The 27416-nt window shown below is 39.1% G+C and overlaps 1 protein-coding gene across 1 annotated transcript; it reads left to right on the forward strand.

The window, feature by feature from the left end:
* The first annotated feature begins 1272 nt into the window (after positions 1-1272).
* On the forward strand, positions 1273-27021 carry LOC129922125 (uncharacterized). Its single transcript, XM_056006768.1, has 6 exons — positions 1273-1403; positions 4511-4849; positions 9172-9304; positions 13145-13884; positions 25603-25733; positions 26755-27021. Exons 3-6 carry the CDS (start codon positions 9192-9194, stop codon positions 27019-27021), a joined length of 1251 nt encoding a protein of 416 aa, XP_055862743.1. The 5' UTR covers positions 1273-1403; positions 4511-4849; positions 9172-9191.
* The last annotated feature ends 395 nt before the right edge of the window (positions 27022-27416 follow it).

The following is a 27416-nucleotide window of genomic DNA, read 5'->3' on the forward strand; positions in this document are numbered from 1 at the left end:
AGGACGGCAACGGTCACATAAACAAACTGACCAACGTGCACTGTAAATAGTTTGTTTACTTGTTCAGCTTTTTTTCTTTCATTTTGTGAAACAAACATTTACAGTGCACTTAAATATCGCAATGACAATCTTATAGAACTGCAGTTGGTGAACAGGTCACAGGTGTCTGGTACAGATGTGACGCCAGATTTTTTTTCTATAGAGGGGTGAGGGGGGGGGTCACCAGTTCGTTTCTTTAATATTCACCGTAACAAGAAATCCTCCAACTGATTGGTCCAAAAATGTTTGCGTTGTCTAAAACGGTGCATCTGTGCACTGCTGGCCTAGATTGAGGGATGAAAGTAAATGTAGTTGATCATCCTTAAGGAAATATAAAGTGAGTGAATGAGTAAGGGAGAGAGAGAGACAGAGAAAAATATACACACATGCTTACGTACACACATACATACTTACACACATGCATACTTACACACATACATACTTACACACTTGCATACTTACACACATAAATACTTACACACATACTTAGGTACACACACACATACATAAATAGGTATACATACTTAGGTACACACACACATACATAAATATGTATACATACTTAGGTACACACATACATACATAAATAGGTATACATACTTAGGTACACACACACATACATAAATAGGTATACATACTTAGGTACATACACACATACATAAATAGGTATACATACTTAGGTACATAAGAAACGCAGACAGAGCAAAAAAAAAACAACACACATATAAGTAGAACGTCTTCAAATTTGAAAGAAAATAATTTATAACAAAAAAACTGAACGCCTTATACAAACAGTTTGAGATCTACTACAAACAGTTTATGGTTTGGACACTATGTCACGACCTGCACATCAGACTGAACGCCTTATACAAACAGTTTGAGATCTACTACAAACAGTTTATGGTTTGGACACTGTGTCACGACCTGCACATCAGACTGAACGCCTTATACAAACAGTTTGAGATCTACTACAAACAGTTTATGGTTTAGACACTGAGACACGACATTTAAATCAGATTGTAATTCTCACGCAAACAGTTTGAAATCTACTAGATTCTAGATCTATTTGATGGTTTGGACACTGTGCCAGATAAAACGCCACACGCAAACATTTTGAGATCTACTAGATTCTAGATCTAGTTTATGGTTTGGACACTGTGCCACGACATGCAAATCAGACTGCACCAGCGTTGTTACCTTTTCGAGTCACATGACAACATACGTCAGTGAGTGGAAGGCTGTCGAGGACAATAGTTGTGTCTTCATTAAGCAATCTTCGAGCTTTGCAACATTCTTCGTAACATAAGTTGGATTATGTCAAAAAGATAAAAGCCAAAACAACATTAGAAATGTGAAACAAAATGGTAGGTACACATTAATTATTATTTAATAACATTCATTAATTTTTGTTTTCTAACATGCCTGCAATTTAATTAATACAATACATTTTGTTTTAAAGTTTGATCTTTTTTATTACCAAACATCCAGATATTGCTACGAAATTACAGAAAAGAAAACATTTAGATGAATTTCTTTCAAATCTTTCATGAACGATCCTATAAAATGATATTCAAGCTTTCTCTTTTTTCTTTCTCATCTGTGACTATGTTTATAGGTTAGCTTTTGAGAACTACTTTTAACTGCTGCGAGTTTTGTAACTTACTTAATCTCAAAATTATTAATAATTATTATAACAATAATTTAATTTATAGAGCGCTGTTAACAAACAAAATGTAGGCTCAAAGCGCTGAGATAACATTACAAACGTAAACACGAGAGCTAAAATGACATACTAATCTAAAAAAGTTATTAACAGGTAGGTCTTAATATCCTTGAATGTAGTGAAGCATGTTGTCCGTCTGAGGTCAATGAGGATTGGGTTCCAAGCCTTTGGTCCGTGCACTGAAAAAGCCCGCAGACCGTAGCTTTGGAGGGAGAAACGTGGCACCACTAGAAGCGTTAAGTCCATTGAGCGCAGGGCTCTCTGCCAACTTAAGAGGGAGTCATCAGTTCGCTAAGGCACAAGGGTATTGCTTTATTATAGATATACAGAAGACAAAGTGTGGCCACCTTGTAGTAGATTCTCTCTTTCACGGGAAGCCAATGGAACTTGTGCAAGAGCGTAGTAGCAGAATCTCGTCTTGTTTTTCTTAGGACTATACGTGCGGCGTTGTTCTGAATACGTTGCAGCTTGGATATTTTGTCATCGGGTATACCTGCTAGCAGTGATTACGGATGCCCAACCTGTGACCCTAGCTGTGCATCAAGGATTAGCTTTTTTTTTTAAATCCTATACTCTTAAGCGAGCAATTCTTGTATGTATGTATGTATGTATGTATATATATTTATATTTATATATATATATAAATTTTATTTCGAAAACGGCTCTAACGATTTTCTTTAAAAGTTCATGGTATGTGCATAATAGTGAGAAAAAAATTCTCAACTCATTGGCCACATCGGGAAAACTCGAGGTCGACCGTTATATCGGTTTGAAAATGCCTCATTATCGAAAAATTAGTTTTGGCTAGAATGTTTTATGAATGAAAATTTTCCATGACGTAAACGGGAAAAACGCTGCTTACGTCACTAGGCTTACCGCAGTACACTAAAATATTTCTTTGCAAACAATAACGAGTTCTAAAGAATCAATAGACCTAATGAAACATTTGCGCACCATCTTAATGTAGATTGATTTATTATAGAACTATGAAAGAAAAGTAATGAAATTAAATGTGCCGATATATGATTAGTTATTGTGTTTTAAGTGCTTAATAAGTTGTTTACACTTTAATTGTGTAGAGCGGTGTAGATACCTTTTACTTTGTTGTTTATTTTGCTGGTGACCTCCAGCTGTCTCGTTCTGAGGTTGCATGCAACCATGTGCTCTCTTCTATGTCAGCTAAGTCAAGTTTGCGCCATAAGCTGGTCTTTTAAGGGTTTCGGTGTTACGTCAACCACTTTTTAGCTCACCAAAAAAAACACTGCCTTTGGCATGCGTTCGTCTAAGATTCGTCTCCCATATAGGATACTGCTCTGTCCAGCGTAACTGTCGGACTTAAAGAATTCCCTCTATACAAAGGCCGCGGATACACATTTGAGACCAAAAGAAAATTTGCTGCCGAGGACAGACGCAGACGCTAAAAGAAAATCTTAATCGAGCATCGCGGACAATGGTTATGCTTGCCCTGGATGTGGCAAGATATGTAGGTCACAGCTGCAATCCTCGTGAGCTGTAGTTTGTCTAGACTGTAGAAGGACTTAAAAGACTTTAAATTTAATCGACATGTACAATTAGGCCTACAATTAGAACTAACAGAACACTAAAACAACTCTTCAGATTAGTAGTCTTTATCCGATCGTTCATTTTCGTAATTACAAGAATATTCCCAAAATGACTTCGGGTATATAACCTTCCGAAATTATTTAACAGAGCGAGGTTCGGCCACCTGGTACAAAAATATTCTCAAAATGACTTCGGGTATATATCCTTCCTTAACAAATTATTCATCCGAGCGAGGCTCGGTCACCTGATATTCATACATTAAGTTGCAAAGGGAAAAGATGTTTACTCGTGGCGTAAAATGCCACAGACACAGGTTAAAAAGAAATATGCGCTCCACCATGATAGCATGTACCTTATGAAATTACATCAACTGAGAATGTCCAACTGTCTCTTTCAGTTAACTGAGAATGTCCAACTGTCTCTTTCAGAGGTCATCTGCTGCCAGATACTTTCTTCTTTGCTATTTAGTCTGCACCTGATGATTATTCACAAACTGAACATAATCCAAGATGTCATTGACATGTTCTCACTAATCAAGCACTACACATCCAGTGATCATAAAAATACAGAGCATGTCTCCATTATACAAACTTGTATTAGTACGCATCATGCAGCTTTTGGGAGGGGGGCGAGGTGGCTGAGTGGTTAAGCCTTTGGCTTCTGAACCTGGAGTGCATATTTCTTTTTAAATATCAGAAAGTGCATCGCTTTCGATATGAGTATCATCATCATCATCAATCCTTTGAGTTCCTCATGAAACATAGGGCCTCAATAAAAACACGCCACTCTCCACGGTCTCTTGCTAGCTTTTTGATGGCTTCCCAGCTCTTTCCGGTCCCCTCGGATTCCTCTTGTATACTTGTCGCCATGTTCTTTTAGGTCTTCCCCTACGTATTGTTCCCTGTCGGTTCCAATAAAAGGCCTGCCTAGCTCTTTTGTTGGTATCTTTTCTAAGGATGTGACCAATCCATCTCCACTTCCTCTCTAAGATCTGCACTTCTATATTTTTCTGTCCACTCATCTCCCACAGTTTGGTGTTTTCTACTTTGTCATACCAGTGTATTTTTAGGATATTTCTCAGGCATCTGTTGATGAAGGTGTGTACTTTGACTATGATATATAGCATAAATAACGTAGATTGGTAACAATTTTGTTTATACACTTGCTGTTGCAATTTCTCCACAGAAAAAATGTCAGAAGCATTAGGACTAGGACAAGAAAAGACGAGGCTTACCACGTGACATATATAAGTGATACTTTTATAAACAAAACAACACAAACTTTACTTCTTTAATAATGTATGAATACTAAGGGATACAACAATAGTAGATAGTATGGCTTAAAGGACTTAGATTCTCCCTCGCCATGCAGCCCAATGGGCTGTAAGCTGTCCTAGATCTGTAATTTGTAATGTATAAAGTCTCCAAGTGGTGTCCACTGATTTGTGATACTACATGGAAGTGTGTGGCGCCATGTTCCACATGATGTCCACCGGATCTCGAAGATTCTAATGATGTCCAACCGGTAGGTGACAACTCTTTTAAAACGTGGGCTAGTTTACCGCATTGGATGTATCAATTAGTTTCGTTTTTTTCTGCATTGCAAGGCTTGCCATGGATGGGCGTAGCCGCGGGGGCGGAGTGGAAATTTGTGACTGATTGTTGCTTTGATTTTGTTTATTTTAGGTGTGATTTTAATGTAAAACCATCATTTGCCCCGGCGCAGCCAATTTTTTAAAATGATAAAACCCCTATTCAATATAAGACTAAAGCATACAACAGTCACCAGATACTATGACGGTAGCCAAGAAGTGTTTTGTGTTAAAAAAAACCTCCAGAGGGCTTTAAGTTAAAACCCCCTCTAGAGGGTTTTGAGTTAAAAAACCCCTTCAGCTGGGTTTGAAGCTAAAAACCACCTCTCCAATTTAAATAAACGCAAACTACACATACAAAATTGTATGAGCATAGCCAAGAGTTTAACCCACTCTCCCATAAAGGGTTTAAGTTTAAAACCCACTCCAGATGAATCGGAGTTTAACCACCCCCCTTACAGATAGCTTTGTGGTTAAAAAACCTTCTTCAATATTATTCTAAAACAAACTACAATCACCTAATTCTATGACCGTTGTTAAGGGGGTTTTGAGTTTGTTTGAAACAAAAACCTCCAGTGTCTGTTATTTTTTTATTTTAAAACCCCCAACAAATGATTTTGACCATAAAACTTCCCTTTTCGATACAAAATCTAAAGCAAAGTAAAGTCACCAAATTTCATGAGCGTAGCCAAGAGGGGTTACAAGTTTGTACCAGTCCTTTGTCTCCATTAATAAAGTGCAATGAATAGCGAATTTGGTTTTTGAAAAAAATGTCTTAGTAGCAGGATAATGCACTGTAGATACCCCAGTGTCACGCGCCGCTGGGGAAGGCCCCCTGAGAGGTGTGTTTCATTAAGATTAGGGGTGCACCGGATAGTACTTTTTGATATCCGGCCGGAGCCGGATATAACCGGATAGTACAATTAGATATTCGGCCGGAGCCGGAGCCGGGTACCTACATGACTCTAACAGCTCGTTGTACTGAAGTTTTTGCAAATCTTCTATATAACATACCTATATTCATATTATTTTGTTATTTACTTTCTTACTTTAAACTCTATCACTGATTGATAAATTAAAATGAACAGCATTTTTTTTTACAGATATGCTTATCATAAACTAATCTTTGTAACATGAGATGGTGTGTGCGTATGTATTGTAAAGTAGAAAGTGGGATAACTCATGCAGAATATATAAACATATATGTAACTAATGTAAATCTTTCAAAGGTAAAGTTCACTCTTGGTTTTATAGCGTAAATCTTTCTTAAGTACAATCTAAGTTGTATAGTGGGTAGATGTTTGTGTTCATGTATTTGACACCATCAACTTATCATTAGGCTCGTGTTTTAAAGGCCACAAATCGCTTCTGGTTTGTATCTAATACAGATAATGGCTTAGTAAATATCTTAAGTACAGCAAATTTGCAGCCGTATGCTGGCCATTAAATTTTGTACAATGCAAAACATAGCTGCTTCGGTCAAATGACTCATTCAACCAATGGGCAGTTAAACCAAAATATGATTCGGTGGTATTATCAGCTGTCCAAGTGTCCGTTGAGAAAGCGATGCTTTTAGCATCAGATAGCATTTCACGAAGCTTTGAGGAAATATTGTCGTAGATATCTGGAATAACACGTTCTGTAAAATATTTGCGACTAGGCACAGTGTATCTTTTCTCCAGTACTTTTAAAAGTCCAATAAATCCAGGCTTCTCAACTACTTGGTAAGGTTCCATGTCAGTTGCAATCATCTTTGCTATGGCCAAGTGAATGCGTTTAGCATTATCACTATTAATATCCCACAATTTAGCTTTGTCTAAGATACAATTAATTATTTTTAAAAATTAGCTTTGGTCCTTCAGTTCCAGGGGTTTCTAACGCCATCAGGGACCAGCGTGCGTTACAGATCGGAAACAGAACACACAGGTAGCATACAAGTGAGAAAAGAATCTCTTTAGTAAACAAGATGAAAATGTTTAATGTCATTAAAGATAAAAGGGGGGAGGGGTTACAAAAGTGAGGAGTATAATCCTACATCCTTAAGTAACATACAAAGTCATTAAAGATAAATGAGATCATTAAATCATCATATTGACTGCTGACTGTATAAATATGTAAATGCCCTATTGTTTGTATGACTTATTGCTTAGGTTCCTAGATTGGGTCGTTGTCTCAGAAGCTTATCCCTATGCCTTGGTGCTATAGACAGTGTTAGTATGAGCATCAGTTTAGGAGGTGCAAGCTCAAGCTGAAATACGGCGGTTGAATTAGGAATTTCAGGGCCGCTGTTGTGTGTCCTCCAAGTGGCACAGCGGCGTTGGGGCGAAATCAACGATGATTTTTCAGTCTGCGGGTGTTAAGTATTTTCAGGTGTAGAACTTCGTACTCTAGTATTTGCTGATGTTAGACATCTTCATCCAGTGACGGAGTGAAGGGAAGGTTCAACGGTAACAGCAGGAAAAGGAGTTTCGGAGGTCGTTGTGTCGAGCCAGGAGGCTAACGGGAGTTCATAAATAGTAGCCGGGAGGAATCGATGAGGATGCCTTAGCAGGCATGAATTCCGCATAAAACAGGAAGCAATCGGTGTCTGTAGTCACAATCAGGCTGAAATTAAAGCACCGAGCTAAGTACATTCATTATATAAAAGGGAACACTGTGTTTTCCTCGGGCATAAGCCGTCAATCATTTAAGTTCAATTAACAAACAATGCAAGCCAATTAGATCAGATCAATACAAGGGGAATGATCATAATACAAAAGGGGAAGGGGCAGAAACAAGAACAGTGGACAGTGGTCAGCGGCCATGACGCCATTGTTTACATACGGCCCTCGGCCATGAACAATGGAATATAGAAAATATAGGGCGCAAGCAAAAGGAACAAGGGGAGATAATTTACTAATCTCTTCTTAGATCAGTGCCAGTGCATTAGAAAGATGATCAAGGCGATCATCTCAGATGAAAGAAATAAAATAAGACTTACAAATATAACATTAGGTTGGGTCAATAGTCAATTAAGCAATGGAGCAATAATAACACCAACACATGGTGGACAAAGTTAATGCAACAAATAAATATGTACACATAAAGTGACAAATACACATACTGCACACATTAAACACAAATGAGACAAAATCAATCCAAATTACTAAGGTCCAGCAATAAACATAATCTTACCAGAAGGTGCAAGTGAATAGAATAGTAATCAGGGTGCACAATGAATGGAATCTAAAATGAACACCCCTCTACGCTCGCGGTTGAAGAGGTTTGATATATATAGGCCGCTTGGCCGGAAATAAGGATTGGGCAGAAAGCATGTGATGGTTCAAGATTGACAATGTCACATACAGTCAAGATAGGTCAAGTCAAAATAAGCGCTTCCCACATCTTTGCCAATAAGGTAATAAGAACGCCTGTCCAGAGGTCAAGTGTGTCGTGCGTCAGGGTCAAGACAAAAATAACAGGGGGGGGGCAGTCTGGCTGCTTCGCAAGATGAAAGGAGCTCAGATGGCGCTAGTGATTAAGTCAACAAGGACTGAACACTAGAATAGAGTAATGGTGGGCAAACTGGTGAGTAGTAAATGTGGATGACATAACAGGGGCAAAAAGCTAAGGAAAATGACAACGTGGTCGCCAATCTAGGGAGGAGAGAAAAAGGTGTGGTTTCGTAGTACAATACATTTTAGTACGGTAAAAATAATAATGACGATATTAAGAAATAAAAATTAATGCATTGATAAAATTGAGTGATACTGTCAGCAAGCTATTGGGCTGTGACACTCAGAATATGCATTTTTTTCGTTTTAAATACTGTAAATAGTGCTTGGCGGTGGGTCTTCGCCCCGAAACTTTTGGGAGAGTACACAGCGCTCTCCCAGACCCCTAGATGGCAAGGTCCGAGATTTGTACAGTTTTTCTACTAGCTCCAGTGGGAACTTATGAAAGAGTACAATATGTTTTCCGAAAGAATGAAGGGTCAGAAAGAAATAAAGATTTATTACGTACACCCCTAATCCCGAAAAAAAATTCTGGCTACGCCCATGTCGTCATGTATCGGGCATTAGACGTCCTGATGGATTTTGTCCAATACCTTTGGGGCTTCGCCGCCATCGCTGCATGTAAAATTATCTTTATGTTTGAAACCTCAATTGCTACAGAAACGGCAAACTTTTAACATACAAGACAGTCTGACCATAATGAGACATACTATTTAAAGTATAATGTATTTTATTCTTTTTTTTTTTTATTGTTCCACCAGGGAGAATTTGTAACACAAAAATGAATGACTCAATTGTGTTTTGTGTGTGGTTAATTGTATCCACAAGTGCAGTAGATGTAGTGCTCGAAGTGAATGGTATTGTGTTTCTCATCAATGACACCATCATAGTTCAGTAAGTATGTAAGAGCCATATTGTTTTAAAGAGGTAAAGCCTAGTTATGGAAATATTAAAAAGGAAATAATTAAATAAAATTATCCGTTTTCGTTCCCCTTCATGTGTATTCCCTAACCAACGCCTATGAAGAAACGTTAATATCATGAACCGCTGTATCGGACCAGTGTAGTGTACTTTTGTGGACTTACTAGAAAACGTTATTGTACCTCTGGTAGTAAGTTATCATTTTTTTGCACTATATTACAATTTTTGAAGTCTGTACTTTTATAAACCTACAAGCTTATGATCAATGTCATAAAATAAGTAGAACACTAGAGTTAGAAGAAAATACTTTTTCATAATCATTTATATGAGAAGAATTGAGAAAAAATTTATAACAGAAAATAACATAATTTGTATACACATTTCCAAGGTCGACTTCACTAATTCCATTATTATTAACTTAGAACTAACTTAGAACCGTGTCGTATTTCTTTAAAAATTTAATTCGTCTTTATTTGTTCATAATAGGGGAAAATCTTCCTTTCCTGATTCGTAATTCTTTGCAAATGTCTTGGTGGGTTTGGTCTTTTCATAATGTGCTTCCCACGTGAGTGTATGTATGCATTTCATTAGATTTATTGCAAGGGGCACAACTGTATTATTGTTCTCACAGAAAAGGAAGTACAGCTAGTTCCCTTCAATTGATTATAATGTTAGTATACTTTTTCATTCTGTACTAATTCTATACATTCATTCAATCTTTCATTCTTCTTTTAAGTTACATTGGTTTAATTAATTTAATTATTTTGTATATTTTTTTTTTTTGTTATTAATAAAGAAGTTACTATGTGTATTGAAATTAATTGTCTTATTCCTTGTACGTGATTTATATATTTTCCAAATCATGACTCTATTCAGATATACAATAAAGAGACATAGCTTCAAGATGTCTGTTTTTAGCTTTAGATACACCAGCGGTTGTTAGTATGCCCAGGTCAATAATTACATCATTCATACTTTTAGCTTGAACTATACTTGTGTGTGTGTTTTTTTTAATATTCTCAAACATCTGACATTCTGTAAACATGTTTCTGCAGGTCCTACGTTTCTTTCTAACAGATTTAACAATTAACACTGAAGAGCTACTTTTTCTGATAATGTTGCTTTAAATATTAGCTTTTAGGTCAAGTCCCGTGATCTCGGTCTGATCTTTTGTGTAAGTGCATGAATGTGTCTGTGTTTGTTTTATCTATTTCGGAATAAACACCCATACTTTTTTTTTTATAGATCATTAGCCAGACACCTACACAGTAATAATAATCTAATCTCTTTTAGGTTTGTCCCTAAGTATTAATTAGACTATTATTGTTGTGTAGGTGTCTGGCTAATGATCTTTAAAAAAGTATGGTTGTTTATTCCGAAATAGTGGGGCGTTTTGTTAAAGTGGGGAAAATTCTGTTGAGTCTTAGGCCAAAATACTAGATGGTTAAAGGGAAATTTTAGGGGATCTAACCAATCTACTGATACGTTTTAACCTAAGCGCTTGTAAAAAAAAAATGTAAATTTGTTATTACTTGTAGATTAAACTCCTCATTCTCTATTGTCCTGTACTAGTGTGTTGTGTTTTAATTAATAAAAAGTGATTCAGTCCGTCGATGGTTCTGTCGGGATTGTTATAGCATTGGTCTTGTTCTAACAAAAGGACTTTATTCTAAGCAAAATCATTTTGTCAATTTTGTTATAGTCTGTGTTTATAAGGGAGGTCTGAAGTCACTACGTTTGGTGTTGTTTTCAGATTTTTTAGGTACCGGTACTGAAGTAATGTATGCGAGGTTAAAGTCTTTTGGTATCTGTCATGTTTTTAAAATGTATTTGTGAAGTTTTACTAGTAAGGGCCTTATATGGGAGAAAACGTGTTATAGAATTTTAACGTCAGTCCATCCGGACCTGGGGATATTTCGTTTTGTGTCGTGTTTAGGGCAGCCCTAAGCTCGTCAAACGTAAATATCTATCTAGTAATCCTTTTTGTCTGTCGTCGTTACTGTTGTAGAAGTTTCTAAAAACAGGTTTTGTACATGTTTGCGTCCGTCTGTTCTTTTTGTACATGTTTGCTTTCTTCTATTTCCGTACTTTTTGTGTTGTCCTGTATTTCTGTTCCGTTTGTGTCTTCTGTCGTCCTTATGGTATTGTCTATTTGTATTTTTTGTGTGTTCCGGCATTAAACTTAAATCTAACTTTGGCCCCTTGGCCATTTTAAGGCCTTTAAGTCTAATTTCTGCTATGGAACCTGGACACGGATCTCAAAAACGGCTCTAACGATTTACCTATAAATTTAACAGTGGATGTATTTCACAAAGCTGAGTTTATTTTTAGTTCTCTGCAACCATCTCCATGGCAACGTCTAGATTGATTGTTGACGAGCTCCTGCAGCAGGCGTGCTTTCTTAAAAATGTAAGGATTCGATGACCATAAAAGGAAGCGAAGATTTAGCAGGGTAAAAGGCGTGGCTTATTTTGCAAATGCAGAGAGAGAGAGAGAGAGAGAGAAAGAGAGAGAGAGAAAGAGAGAGAGAAAGAGAGGTTACCCCTTAAAGTGCTGAGCTTTTTTACATAAGTATAAAAAACAACATGGATTTACAATGCTAGTTTTAGAGGCTAAAATATCACACGCGTCTAAAGGGTTAAGGAGTAAAACGTTTGGGAAAGACAAAGAAAAAGCAGTTGTAGAAAAAAATCTAGTTCAGTTGTAGCTATTAGCTTGAATGAAGATAGTTAACTTGTTTAATTTTATTGTATATTTTATTCAAGTGATTCCTAGTTCCAGAATTAAAGCTTTGTATTTATTGTTTAAGAATCTTCATTGTTTGAATTAAAAGTTGTATTTAAATCTCCGGCATAATGATCTGAGTGTTCAGTCATTGTTTAAAATAGAACTCTACTCTATACTATAACACAGGAAACGCATTATCTGGTCAGCACAATCTCACCGTTACATCAAGACATTGTCTATGAGCAGTTTGACATGAAAGATCATTACAATGTATATATCGCTGAGAAAAGAATTACAAACCCGAGGTCCACACTGGAAAATCTCTTGTTTGACCGTTGTAATTTTCCGAAGTAAAAAATAAAAAAATAAAAAAAATTTGGATAGAGAAATAGACTCAGATCTAGTGCCAACATTGTTTTAAAAGGACTATCGCGCTCGTGGATTTCAGAACGTGGGGCATAATTTATTCAAAAGTTTAATAAATTAATATTGATTGTAATTTTTCACACCGTCTTCTAGATCTTATTCTAAATTTGATTGAAACAATTCAATAAAAAAAATCTTAGCGTAGTCAGCATTAATGTGACTTGTTTAATACATTTAATGTTGCTTTAAGTTTGTTCAAAGATTATCTAAACTTTTCTTATAATGTTACGTACATCTAATATAGATTACAACTAGAGTTCTAAATCAGAGGTCTAGTTCTAGATCTAAATTTTCATATAATGAAAAAAAAACCAATAAAGTATGCATAGATCACTGGCCGAATCGGTAACATTGATCGTTCAAGCAGCTGATGGTGTAAAAATCACGTGTTCGATACCCGCTTGGATCACACAATTTTTAAATTAATTTTTTTAATATTTTATTATATTTTAATTTTTATAATGGCGATATTGTCTTTTAAAAAGTATATTTCTAATGCTTTTCTTGTTTTTCTATTACTTTCTTATAAAAAAAAAGATGAAGTTGCAAAAGCTGAGGTGCAAAGTGAAACATTGCGTGTAATATATTAAAGAATCAATAAATAGAAAGTAAAAATGAGACGAAATTTGACAAAGTTATTGTTTTAATTTTTTTTTATAGAGCTCATGATTGTCTTTGCAAAGTGGAAAATATCGGTTGTACTATATATCACAAGAACAATGTTGAAGCCGAACCTGTAAGGGATAAAGCTACTCTTTACAAGTATTCGAATGACTACTTTTGTGAGTTTGATAACCAGAAGGTGTATTGTAATCGTTTGGAAGACAGTCATCAAAAAAAGTTTTGCTCTACTTCTAGCGAAAAAAGCTGTTTACTTACAGCGTTAGTCGCCTATGGTTACACATGCCCACTGGGACATGTCAGACTGTTGATATTGAGACCCGAAACGTTCATGTTTCACATCTGGAAGAAAGAACTTTTGAACTTATTTGTCTGCACCATATGTACCAGCCCAGAGCAAGAAGACAAAACTACAAATGACATCCCAGAGCCAGGAGAAAGAAGCTCAAATAGCACAAACCATCAGGATAACCAACGTATCATTATAATAATTCTAAGTTCTGTCCTTGGCGCTGTGGTGCTATTGATTGTTGTGGTGCTAATTATATGTCTAAGAAGACAAAGACAAAGGCAACGGAGTGTGGTAATGAATCGTGAAATGCCTGAAGCTGTTCAGCGTAGCTTACCTCAAATCAATCACAAAGAAATAGAGTTGAATTCTATTCATGATTACGCTTCACTAAATTTCTCCATTCATGACTACCTTGATCCCAGAGCTATCACTGAAGAGCAAGCGTTATCTAATGACCATCACATGACAGAGTCAAGAATAGAATATGGTAGGTGACAGGGTTCTATTCTTTGCTTGCTTTAGCTCCTTTTTATTGCTTGGCTTGGCTCGTTAGGGACTCTTACAATTAAGAACAATTATTACTAAATATACTTCAACTCCAACTAAAACGGAAATATAAATAATACTTTAATACATTTTTATTCATAAACACCAGTCCAGGAAGCGACTATCCAACCTTCCTGGACCGGGGACAAGACCTCACTGCGTCCCGAGACATGACGTTAAACTGCGCTCCTCTTTCCTTAGCATTTTTAGAGCTCAAAAGTGCCCTACTTCTTTTCTATCATTGTGTCTGCCTCCTCTTTTCCTCAGTCTGCCTTCATTGATCATCACTCTGTCTCCTTATCTCTAAATATCTCACTACGTCCTAGACCAGTCCGTTTGCCGTGGACTGCGACGGGTAAGAGGGGATAAAGAGATCCTGGTGTTTAAGTGGTGGCTATCTGAGGATAAACCACCACAACACAATACTTTGGCTCCAAGATCCCCTAGACCTAAGGCCAAGATGGCCCGCTCTGGGTCAATCGGCTGGTCATGACGAGCTACCAGCTAAGGTCTTCGACCTATGCTGGAGGGCGGTGGCTGGAGGGTCAATCAGAAAGCTGCTGTATCGGACACACGTCCGATGCAGCAGCTGACTGAGTATAGCACCTGTGTAGCCCTGGCGGGCTCATTCTGGACTTCCGAATGGCCCGTCCCTTGTTGGACTCGATGGTGGGTGGGGAGCACAGGTGCCGAATTAACAAGAACATACAAGAAAAAAAAACCAACAAACTACTTGCCCCAGATTTAAGTCTGGGCAAGAGACGCCGCATTAAGGCAAAAAAGGAGGAGGCCACAAAAAGTTGTACTACCTGGCCATCATTTTTGGTAGTCAGGTGCACAGAGGAGGGGAAAAGTCTGACAAAGCTGAGCCCTTTCCTTATCTATAAGGGACTCAAGTCAGTAGTGGGAGAGCCCAAGAGTGTGTCTAAGTTACACAAATCAATGGAACTTCTTGTAGAAGTAGATGGCAAGACACACTATGATGGGCTTTTATGATGATGAAGACTCTGTGATCTCCAAGTGGAAGTCATGCCACACAAGAGTCTAAACACCAGAAGAGGTGTAATCAGCTCTAGGGACCTACTGGAATGTTCCGAGAAGGAAATAGTGGAGGGCATTGAAGGAGTCACCCACGCCCGGTGCATTACCAGGCGCAGGGATGGTGAGGAGGTCAAAACCGCCACTATTATCCTCACATTCGGAACTAGGATACCGCCAGAGTATGTGAAGGCAGGATACCTACGAGTTCCAGTGAGGCCCTACATACCTAACCCCATGAGGTGCTTCAAGTGCCAGGGTTATGGACACGGCGCGGCAGTCTGCAAGAGGAACACTGTGTGTGCCAGATGTGCTGGAGAGGGTCATGAGGACAAGGGCTGCACAGCCCAGTTCAAGTGCCCAAACTGTCAAGCTGAACAATCAGCCTACTCCAAGGACTGCCCTGTGTGGAAACAGGAGGTTGCCGTGCAGGAGTACAAGGCAAGAAATGGATGTACCTTAAGCTTAAATCGGCTGTACTGGCCCTACCCTAGGGCCAATTCGGCTTGACAAAGACCTACGCCCAGGCTGTTGCTAAGATAGGAAGATCCATAGCCACACAGACGGACACATTGACCCCACCACCCCCTCCTCCTCCTCCAACTCAGAAGAAAACACCGCCAAAGAACACACCTCTGAAGAAACAAGAAAGCCCTGTTGTCATGCTAAAGAACAGGTTCTCTGTGCTCACTGATGAGAGCATAGAGACTGAGCCGCATGTCAAAACCAATACTCCGGGAGAACCCGGAGACATCATGTCTGACACAGGTTCCCCTCTGAGAACCCAGCCAGACACCCCAACCTCTACCGAATTAGAGGTTGACCAACTCCCTAAGGGGAAAAATCAAAGCGGAGAGGATGCCCGAGGCGAGAGAGGAGGAAATGACATCCGCTCTAACCAGAGGGATCTCCACTCTGCAGAGAGAAAGACTTCCCCAAAAAGGGGGGGGGGTTGTCCTCCTCTCCATCCAAACCCAAGAATAAAAATACCAAGGTCACTGGAATAAAGGGAAACTCCTCCGCGGGCCTCCCAAGGCCAAATAGCTCGAAGTAGGTCATCTAGAATAAGCCATTGATTCCAGAATTGTACAGTGGAATTGTAGAGGCCTCAAGGCCAATTACGTGGAAATGCAGCTACTGATGGACTCTTAGACTCCTGTAGCTGTCTGCTTACAGGAAACATTTCTGAAAGATTGCATCAGCTTCCGAAGCTACCGTGCTTATAGCAAGAGTGTTGAGGATGCAGAGAGAGCATCAGGTGGAGTCTGTATCCTTGTGAAGGATAGCATCCCCCATGAGAGGGTAGAACTACAGACCACACTACAGGCCGTAGCAGCTAGGATAACCCTTCACAAGGTTATCACTTGCTGCAGCCTGTATCTACAACCAGGCGCTCCATTGAACCGAATAGACATGGAGGACCTATTGAAACAACTCCGCCGGCCTTATTTAATCCTTGGGGATTTCAATGCCCATAACACCATGTGGGGATCCAACAATACCGACACAAGAGGTCGTATGCTGGAGGATATCTTCATCCAACATGATTTATGCATACTTAATGATGCATCACCGACCTACTTGCACCCAGGAACTGGATTACTCACATGCATTGACCTCACCGTATGCGTCCCCGGACTTCTGGACGATTTTAAATGGTCAGTTAGCAATGATCTACGGGGAAGTGATCACTTCCCAATCATCATTACTAACAATCTCCCTTCATTAGGACGACCTCAGCGTGGAAACTGAAAAAGGCCGATTGGGAACAATTCCAAAAAAGATGCTCCGAAGATATCACAGAAAATATCCTCCATGAACAGAACCCATCTGATACCTTTGCTAGCAAGCTACTAAGTATAGCCAGGAAAGTTGTACCCCTAACCTCTGCAAATCCAAAACGGCCTAGCAAACCATGGTTTGATACAGCTTGCAAAAGTGCTATTGGTGATAGGAAAAAACGACTGGCTGCATTTATAAAGAATCCTTCCCAGGAAAACCTAAAGCTATTCAGGATATCTAGAGCGAAGGCTAGACAAACCATACGGTCAGCAAAACGGAATTCCTGGAGAAGTTTTGTCGGCAGTCTGGATGCAAAAACTTCTGCTAGAGCGGTTTGGAAGGCAGTAAGGCGAATCAAAGGGAAAGAATCAATTGCAATTGGGCATTTGAAAAACCAAGGACGAACTGTCACGTCCCTCAGAGAAATAGCTGACTGCCTTGCATCCTCAATAGCAGAAAAATCATCCACTGCACAATACACGCCAGAGTTCCAAAAAGTCAAAACCAGGGAGGAAAGACACCCCATTGATTTCAGGTCAGAGACCAATGAGGACTACAACAAACCGTTCTCGCTTGAGGAACTGAGGGAATCGCTGGACAAGTCACATGACACAGCGCCAGGAGAAGACGAAATCCATTACCAGTTCCTCAAGCACCTTCCCGAACCCTCATTGGCAGTCCTGCTAGGGGACTACAACAAACCGTTCTCGCTTGAGGAACTGAGGGAATCGCTGGACAAGTCACATGACACAGCGCCTGGAGAAGACGAAATCCATTACCAGTTCCTCAAGCACCTTCCCGAACCCTTATTGGCAGTCCTGCTAGGGGTCTATAACTGTGTGTGGCAAACAGGCGCTTTCCCAAATAGCTGGAGGAAAGCCACAGTTATACCGATACCTAAACCGGGAAGAGACGGCTCTGACCCAGCTAACTATCGACCAATAGCACTAACAAGCTGCATCTGCAAAACCATGGAAAGAATGATTAACAGTAGGCTGGTCTGGTACCTGGAAAGGAATAAAGTGATCTCAAACTACCAGTGCGGATTCCGGCAGGGGCGGACAACAACTGACCACCTGGTAAGGCTGGAAGCTTATATTAGAAATGCATTACTCAGAAGAGAACATCTAGTAGCTGTATTCTTCGATATAGAAAAGGCCTATGACACTACCTGGAAACATGGCATTATACGTGACCTGGCGCTTATGGGGCTTAAGGGACACCTCCCCCGTTTTGTGGAAGAATTCCTGAAAGATCGAAAATTTCAGGTTCGAGTGGGCAACTCCGCTTCTGACACTCATGACCAGGAAATGGGTGTACCCCAGGGCAGCATTATGTCAGTCACCCTGTTCAACATTAAAATAAATAGCATCATAAATGCGCTGTCCCCTGGCATAGAGTGCTCTTTGTATGTTGATGACTTTGTCATTCTTACTTATGGGAAAAACATGAACACCTTAGAAAGAAAATTACAGTTATGTTTAAACAAAATTCAGGGTTGGGCAAACTATAATGGTTTCAAATTCTCAGACTCCAAAACAGTTAGTATGCATTTTTGTAATCTAAAGGGACTCCACCCAGACCCTGAACTATTTATACACAAAAAGAAGATCCCTGTCGTGAAAACTACAAAATTTTTAGGCCTCACCTTAGATTCCAAATTTAATTTTCTCCCCCACATTAAGGAACTTAAGAAGAAATGCCAAAAGTCATTAAACATACTGAGAGTACTCAGCCGTACGGACTGGGGAGCTGACAGAGATACCTTGCTGCTGCTCTATCGGAGTCTAATTCGATCCAAGCTAGACTACGAATCCATAATATATGAAGCAGCAAGGTAGTCGTACCTAAAAATACTGGAACCATTACAAAATGCTGCCCTGCGTCTCTGTCTCGGCGCGTTTCGTACATCACCTATCCCAAGTCTTCATGTGGAGGCTGGAGAACTCCCCATGGATATAAGAATGAAAAAGCTTTCAATGCAGTATATAGTCAAGCTAAAATCCAACCCCACGAACCCTGCTTTTGACTCCATATTTAACCCCACAGAGGTAGAATTATATAATCGAAGGCCTAACGTCATACAGCCGTTGGGCCTTCGAATTAGAGAACCCATCCAAAATTTAACCCCATCCATTGACCAAATCTCTAAAATAGAAACCCCTCAGAACCCTCCTTGGCTAATGAATAAACCCAAATTAAATTTATACCTCCTTAATTTCAAAAAAGAAAATACAGACCCAAGCATACTACAAGTCCACTTTAGGGAACTGCAGGAGAGCTACGGAGATTGTGGCACCATCTACACAGACGGATCCAAAATGGAGGGAAAGGTCGCGTGTGCCTGCTCCTTTCGGAACAAAACAATCTCCCGTAGACTCCCCGATGAGTGCTCCATCTTTACGGCCGAATTGCACGCAATATTGCTTGCACTTATGGCCGTAAAAGCATCAGAAAGGAGGAAATTTATAATCTGCTCCGACTCCAAATCTGCATTGCAAGCTTTGGGGCGGATGAAGACTGACATCCCATTGGTACATAAGAGCCTGAAGCTGTTGGACCAAATAACAGCCGACCGTAGGGATGTCACCTTCATCTGGGTCCCCTCCCATGTTGGCATTGAGGGAAACGAAGCCGCAGACAGAGAAGCAAAGAGAGCCCTAAATCATGCGGTGTCAGGAACCCAAATTCCCTACTCGGACCTGAGACAAAGTATTGCCTCTGCCACCTATCGAGAGTGGCAGAACCGATGGGAGGCTGAGACTCAGTAAACTCATGCAGATTGTGGCGGATGTCAGGTGGCGGCTCACATCTAAGGGTCTGACGACCATGTCCAGACTTAGGATTGGCCACACCTACATCACGCACTCTTTTGTACTGAAGAGAGAGGAGCCCCCACTTTGTGAGTACTGTGACTTTCGCCTCACCGTGGAACATATCCTCGTTGATTGCCCCAGATACCAGGATATCAGGGCGAAATATTTTAGAGCTTGATTTTAATGATATGAATGTATAGAATCTGGCCCTTGTTGTTTAGAGAGAGAGGGATCCTTAAGGGACTGCAGGCACGACAAAGCCTAAATTGTGCCGATGTGCCTCAAATCAAAAATCAAATCAAATCAAGACCTCACTAACTAACACACTGTCTCCCACATTCAACGAAGACTAAATCATTCAGTTCATAACACGTGCGAGACTATTCACATTCATAATCTTGGAGTACATAAACAGGGGGATTTAACTATCATACCAAAATATCAAAGTAACATATTCATTCTCGCCATACCTCCCCCTGACAGTAAGCTACCGTATTAATTTTTAAAGATGACAATATATAATTTATAATATTGTTATGACTTTGCCATGCGCACCGCCATCCAAGATAGTGCAGAAAGAAGGTGCGCACTATCTGTGACTAAACAAGTCGGATGTTGACATTAGGACTAACGATTTCCGCCCAAGTCTAGAGCCAATATGGAGATGCTGTGCTCAAGGCAGATGTCCTTTGTGTTTGTCATGTCTCCGTGTAAATAAACGTCAATGTCCTCGTTGAGTTGCCTCACTTAAGTTATTACAATTGGTCTCAGAAGTGGGATTATAGGCAACTCAACGAGAGGAGGTAGGATTTACAATGGCAGCTTTGAAACAATTAGACCAACTCTCGGTTAGAGAGCTTAGGAAGGAACTTCGTAACCGATATGAAATAATTGGTGGTACCAAGGAGGTGCTTACAGCTCGTCTCCGGCAAGCCCTAATTGATAAAGACGAAGATCCGGAAACCTACCTATTTAAAATTGAACCGGAGATTTATGAGCTTATTGGCAAGATAAATGAAGGTATTGATGCATTGTGTGAACAAATTACAGTATGGGGAACAAGGTAGATAAAATGGTGTCTCAAGTGAAAGAAAGAGTAGACTCGTTGGTAAAGGAGCAGTTGCCTGTAGACTCGTTGGTAAAGAAGTTGAATGGTCAAGACTGTGGTTGCACAGACAGTGGTGACGGAGACGCTGGGGATTTGAGCGCCGTCTGTGTCTGTGTTGTGGGCAAGTCTTGTGGTTGTGACTTTCAAGACGAGAAATGTGATGGCGATTGCTGTGATGATTTCAACGGGATGTATCGAGTCGAACGGAAAGAGACAAATGAAGAAACTGAAGACTGTTATGTGCCTGAAGCGTTTGTTCCTGTTGTACCTGTTACCAATACCTCAATGAGCCGGACAGATCAAGACAACGTTGGGTCTGCGTTCGAGCCTGTTGCTGTGGACTTTAAAGACCTCTGCCTATCTTCCGGTGCCTACGAAGGAAATTCGAAGCTCGGCAACTTCATCCAGAAGTTTACCATGAATTGTACGTGCGGCGCATCACACATAGAATTTAGATGCCAAGAAAACCACCAACAGGGCATATGTACTTCTACTATCATCATCGACATTGGCATAGACGAATGTCAATCGGACTACTCTAAATCTGAGCCGTCAAGAGGAAGACAATTTCCACTTGAAACTGAAGAGACCTGTATTCTGGACGTGAAACTGTTGTCTGAGGATGACTGCGGTGAATTGGACTTTGTTTGCAACGTGGCTGCATGTGAACCTGCAGCTCCCTTGAGAGGCGTCTGTCGGGAAGGTCTGCTGAGACAGCGTGTCCAATCAACGGCTGTGCTGAAGAAAACAGTGCTCGACAATATCTCTTTGTGTGTCAAACGGCCACGTCATCGTCGCAACAACAGCCTGGTCAACTGGAGAAAGAGAAAGCGGCACTGGAGGAAAACAATGCGGATGGTTTCGTGGGGAACACGCTCCCTGCCGCCTGTGGCTCCCACTGATCGACCTCCACCTGAACTGTCAAACCTCAGCTGCACTGTTTCTTTTCGGGACGAAAAGTGCTAAGACGGGAGCAATGTTATGACTTTGCCATGCGCACCGCCATCCAAGATAGTGCAGAAAGAAGGTGCGCACTATCTGTGACTAAACAAGTCGGATGTTGACATTAGGACTAACGATTTCCGCCCAAGTCTAGAGCCAATATGGAGATGCTGTGCTCAAGGCAGATGTCCTTTGTGTTTGTCATGTCTCCGTGTAAATAAACGTCAATGTCCTCGTTGAGTTGCCTCACTTAAGTTATTACAATATAAATATTTTAGGAAGATAATTTTTATGTGACAAAATCGTTTAATGCATATGTTGAGGTATACTGCATTAAAATCTTAATTTTAATTTTAATTCAATACTCATTAGTGAATAGTAAAATAGTTTTTGGAAACTTACATACGCATTAATGTTTGCAATTGTTCTTGCTTCCTTAGTTACTCCCCTTTACACATATATCTTTGTGACATTAGTTTTTACTCAATGGCACAACTGTTCTTAGAAGTCTAAAAACAAATATTTACCCCATAGTTGTGAAACTAGTTTCCTGTTCTTTACTACATGGACAGTTGATTATAAATCCATTTGATTCATCCAGAAATTGTATAGGCTCGTTATTTCTTGATTAATAATAATACGAAGAAAGTTTTTCCGGAAACACAAAATTAAATGTAACCCCGAATCGGTCCGCACAAGGCGGTAAAAATGCAGGGTTTGAATATTTTTTGCAAGAATATCAGAAACTAAGAGCTACATAGTATCAACAACTACAACCCCATCTCCGTCGAATCGGCGATACAAAAAGAAGACACGTGCTGTTGTCAAAAGTATTGTCGATACTGTTTGTATTGTTAGTTCGACTAACGACATGATATCACAATAAAGTTATTATTATTACATTATTAATATTTATTGTATTAAATGTACTGCTAGTTCTGAAGATATAGTTCAATGTGTGGTAACTGAGTGGTAAAGCACTTGGATCTGAACCGGAGAGTCCAGGATTTGAATATTGATGAGGACTGGGATATTCAACATCAGGATCTTTATGGTGCCTCTAAGTCCTTCCAGCTGTAATGGGTTCCTGACATTAGTTGGAGAAAAGGAAAGGCGGTTAGTCGTTTTGCCAGCCACATGACAACCTCGTTAGCCGTTGGCAACAGAAATTGATGAATTTTACATCTTCTACCCTTGAGACCGTATGATCTGAATAGAGAATTTTACTTTTTACATTAGCTTGAAGTAGAGCAGTGCGGTATAGTGGGACTGTACGTGGATAAAATGAGACACTGATTATTATTTGTTGTTAACTTATTTTCATCTCGTTTGTTTACTAAATAGATTTTTCTCTTTTAAAAAAAAAGTAAACATTTTGTTCAAAATGTAAGTAGCTAGTATGACAGAAAATACTTAATTAAGTAATACAATTTAAAAAAAAAAAAAAGAAATGGTGTGCATTATGTGTTTAAAATATGCTAAGAAATTACCTCCCTCTTTAAATAGTCTCCCTTGTTTTTTACTATTAATAGTGAATAAATGTAAAATTGTGTATTTTTATGAAAACTGCTTGAATAGTTATTTAAAAAAACTTATGACTTTTTGAAAAGAAATAAAAAATATGTACCATCACTACTTTAAAAGATCTAAAATAGCATGATATCGGATTTTCAATATCTTTTCTAGTTTTTAAGTTCTAAACAAAACGGAGGGACGGACGGACGGACAGACAGACCACACTAAAGTAAAAGAGACTATTCCGCTTTCGCGAGGCCGCTAATAAAATCACTAGATTTAAAGACACTCCAGGACAGAATAATAAAAAGTAAAGAAGAATAATACATAAAACACTGAACTATAATTTACAAAACAAAGACAAATAAAACACACAGAAAGACAAAAATAATAGGTCTTCCGAAGACAAGCTGGCTGAACAATGTAAAATAATGGACAGGGAAAAGTGGAGGAATTTGGTTAAGCCAACTGTCACTGCACTCCTACAAAGAAATTCAAGAACAGATTTGGATGATGCTAGGACGAATTCTACAGCACTTCCCTAGTTTTCTTAGATCATGGAAAGAGTTGCCTGAATCAGTCAGGAAAAGCAACGAGTGAACATATCATGGGCGTAGCCAGGATTTTTTTTCGGGGCGGGGGGTTGCGGGGAATTTTTTTCCGCTCCCTCCCCCCAACGGCAAATTTTTTTTTAGATGCCTGTGTGTGTGCGTACTTAATCTTTATTACATTCTGACCCTCCATTCTTTCGGTAGACGTTTACTGTGCCGCCAAGCACTAATTCTGGTATTGATAGCCAACAAAATGCATATTCTGAGGTTTCTACAGTGCATTTTCCTGCTATGAACAAGTTTTATTTCAAAAACCTAATTTGCTATTCTTACTGATATAGACCCTGCCGCGCCGTTCGGAGCATTTGACGTCAAGCTGTTTCCATAAAAATCTGTCACTGGTAATGTCTGAAGCCTCTTCCTACCTACTCTGAGGACCACCATGAATGTGTGTTGCCAAGTTGTATCGCAACTCTTATTATGCGTAATTCATTTTGTCGGAGAATATGTCCCGCAAACCTCATGCGACGCTCTGTCACAATCTTACTAAGGGGTCGACTCCCAGTTCGGCATATGATTTCCTTGATTTAGATCCGATCTCCATAACTGACTCATAAAATCTGTCTTAGCCATCTTTGTTTAGCCTAATTTAGTGTTTTTCAATTTCGGCAGATGACTATTCACTGCATTTTATTAGAGCCCGCCCCTGGTAGAAATGTGTAATCTCTCTTGAATACGCTCTTGGAATTAGGTGACTGTAGTTTGCTTTAGATTTTATATCGAAAGTTTTATCGTCAAAATCATCTTTTGGGGGTTTTAAACTAAAAAATTTAGCTATGGTCAGAGAATTTGGTAACTGTAGTTTGCTTTAGAATAATATTGACGCTCTGTAGGGGGATTTTAAACTCAAAACCATTTGGAGGGGTTTTAAACTTTAAAAAAGCCATCTGTAGGAGAGGGGCTTAAATTCAAAACCCCCAATTGGCTTGACTACTCTCAAATAATTTTAGTTTGTAATTTGCTTTTTTATATAGAAGAGGTGGTGTTTTTTTAGCTTCAAACTCCACTGGAGGGGAGTTTAAACTCAAAACCCCTTTGACTACACTCATAGAATTTCGAGTGTATAATTTGCTTTGTTTTTAATTATAAAGAGGTATTTCTTACCTTCAAACAGCTGAAGGGGGTTTTAAACTCAAAACTGAGTCAAATCCCATTTAGCTACGCTTATAACATTTTGATTGCTTAATTTGTTGTTTTTTTTTTACATTGAAATATTTTTTAGCTTCAAACCCTACTAAAGAGGGGTGGGGGGAGTTAAACTCAAAACCCCTTTGGCTATGCTCATAGAATTTTGAGAACTGAGAATTTGCTTTTTCTTTTACATTAAAGAGAGGGTTTATTGTAAATTTTGGAGGGGATTTTAAAGTCAAAATCTTCCTTAACTGTGCTCTTGGAATTTGGGGATTGACGTTTGCATTTTTTTTTTCGCTTTTATTTTATTGAATAGGTGGATATAACTGCAAAATTCGCTGGTAGGGGTTTTAAACTCAAAACCCCTGGTATGGAGTTTTAAACTCAAAACCCCCTTAGCTGTGCTGGGGCAAGTGGTGGCTAGTGTTAAAATCTTACCTAAAATAAACAAAATCATAGCAAAAAATCAGTCACTAAATTCCTATCCCCCCCCCTGCGGGGGGGGGATTTATTTCGAAGGGAGGGGTTGAACCTCAGCCCCCCCCCTCCCCCTGACTACGCTCATGGAACATTATATAAGTCTCTGATTAAGACTAGATTGACACATGGGTATGCTTAGAACGTAATTATCATTTCATTTGAAATAATGTCTGTAATTTAAATAATAGATTAAACAAGTATTTTATTTAATAGGAATTTTTTGTTCTCTTCCCCAGTGAATCCTGCTATTACCGATGACATTAGTTGTGTCGTAGGTAGTTTTTCATTACTAAACAAGGACACTTTACTAGCGGATAGCATTAACAACCATGAGCTTGGTAACACAAGCAGTGAAACATTGTGCAAAGTAGTTGATAATGGTACCTGAGATGGACTCCAATTGGTGACAAGGCAGGGAGACCTAGGTCTCCCGTAGTGCCCTGGTAAGGAACTCTGCTGTTTGGCGTAGTGCCTCATATCTTCCATACAAACTTAGTGGACCACTGGATACGTCTTCCCGCAGCTCACGGAGCTGCGGACACTCTTGCAAGATAATGGCACCAGAAGCTGTCAGGGCAGTAAACGACTTTTACGTATGTGGTATGGTAAATTGTACATGCTTTTATGTTTTATTTTAAGCTAAAAAAACAGGTCTATCTATGTATCTTTTTATTTATATACTTATCTATCTGTTAGGGGCAGGCATGGCGAGAGTAACTGTTATTTCTTGGTTGCTATTTTGGTATAAAAGAGTTATATTCCTTTGTTTAGTGTCTGTTGTCTCGGCATTTCGGGTCAAATCGTAAATGATATTTGTGTGTGTGAGTGTTGATCTTTCCTAATTTCCTGTAAGAATTAACTTGAACACAAGTAAATGTAGCTACAATATTTTATTTTAACCAGTGCTAATTTTTAACTTGACAAATTCTATACGTGATTCAAACTTATAAAGTCCTTATTATTTGCGGTTATCGCTTGATGAAATAATAAAGTAGGCCCAGAAAATAGGTATTGAGTGCAAGGGATTAAGAGAGTTTGTTTAAAATCAACAAAAACTGGATTGGGAAATTATGGCAAAAGTAGCAGAGGAAAGGAAACAAATAAAGAATATGTAGGAGAGAAAGCTAGATTGAGAACTATAAAAAAAAGTTACAACTGTCCATATATGGGAGGAAGGACTCTTTGAGTTGGAAACATGAGTAGTCTTTTTGAGTGTCTGACACTATTAATCAAAACAAAGAATATGACCATCGTTAATTGCCGATGTCACCAGTGAGATTGAAGATATAAAAAAGAAGATTTTGAAAATGTCTAAGTACCTAACAAGAAACTAACTGATTATCAGTATATTGTTAATAATATTGTTTAAGTTGTTAAACCATTTCAAGAACAAAAAGCTAAACAAAGTAAGTGTGCTACTTTACATTGAGGAAAATACCTTTTTGCAGCAAGTGGATGACATCTTTTATCCGGTAAAGTACCTCAGAAGAACTATGTTACCAAGAGAGCGGCATTTTGCCATCATTGAAATGATCATTGAGAGTAAATTTCCAACGCCTAGACAGATACCTCTGTGGAACTTTATTCACAATCCAGTGCGACCACAGATCATTGTCTTCGATATTGTCACATTGAAGGCTGCAACTATTTCCTAGCTGATACACTTCAAGATTAACTCCAGCAATTTTACATGATTGTATTAGTTGTAATTATTAAATTTTTTTATCCAATACAATGAGAATTCGTAGAAGCCAACGCGACTTAAACTGGAAAACATTGTTTCCTTCTAGTCTATTATTGTTATAGGCACATAATGAGATATTTATTTTCATCTTACTGTAGTTTTTTACAAATGAAATGTACATTTCGAAGCCAGTAGACCTACCGTCAAACAGTCATTTTGTTGCTCTTGCCACTTTCTTCTAATTTGATGTACATAGTGTCATCCTTAATAAATGAATGCTCTAGCTGGGCATAACTGTTTCCTTTGGAGTGATATGGGCTATCTATTTGACATGTACATACACATTTGATATATAGGTAACAAATG

The sequence above is a fragment of the Biomphalaria glabrata genome, chromosome 12 (genome assembly GCF_947242115.1).
Source record: "Biomphalaria glabrata chromosome 12, xgBioGlab47.1, whole genome shotgun sequence".
In the NCBI taxonomy this organism is placed as follows: domain Eukaryota; kingdom Metazoa; phylum Mollusca; class Gastropoda; family Planorbidae; genus Biomphalaria; species Biomphalaria glabrata.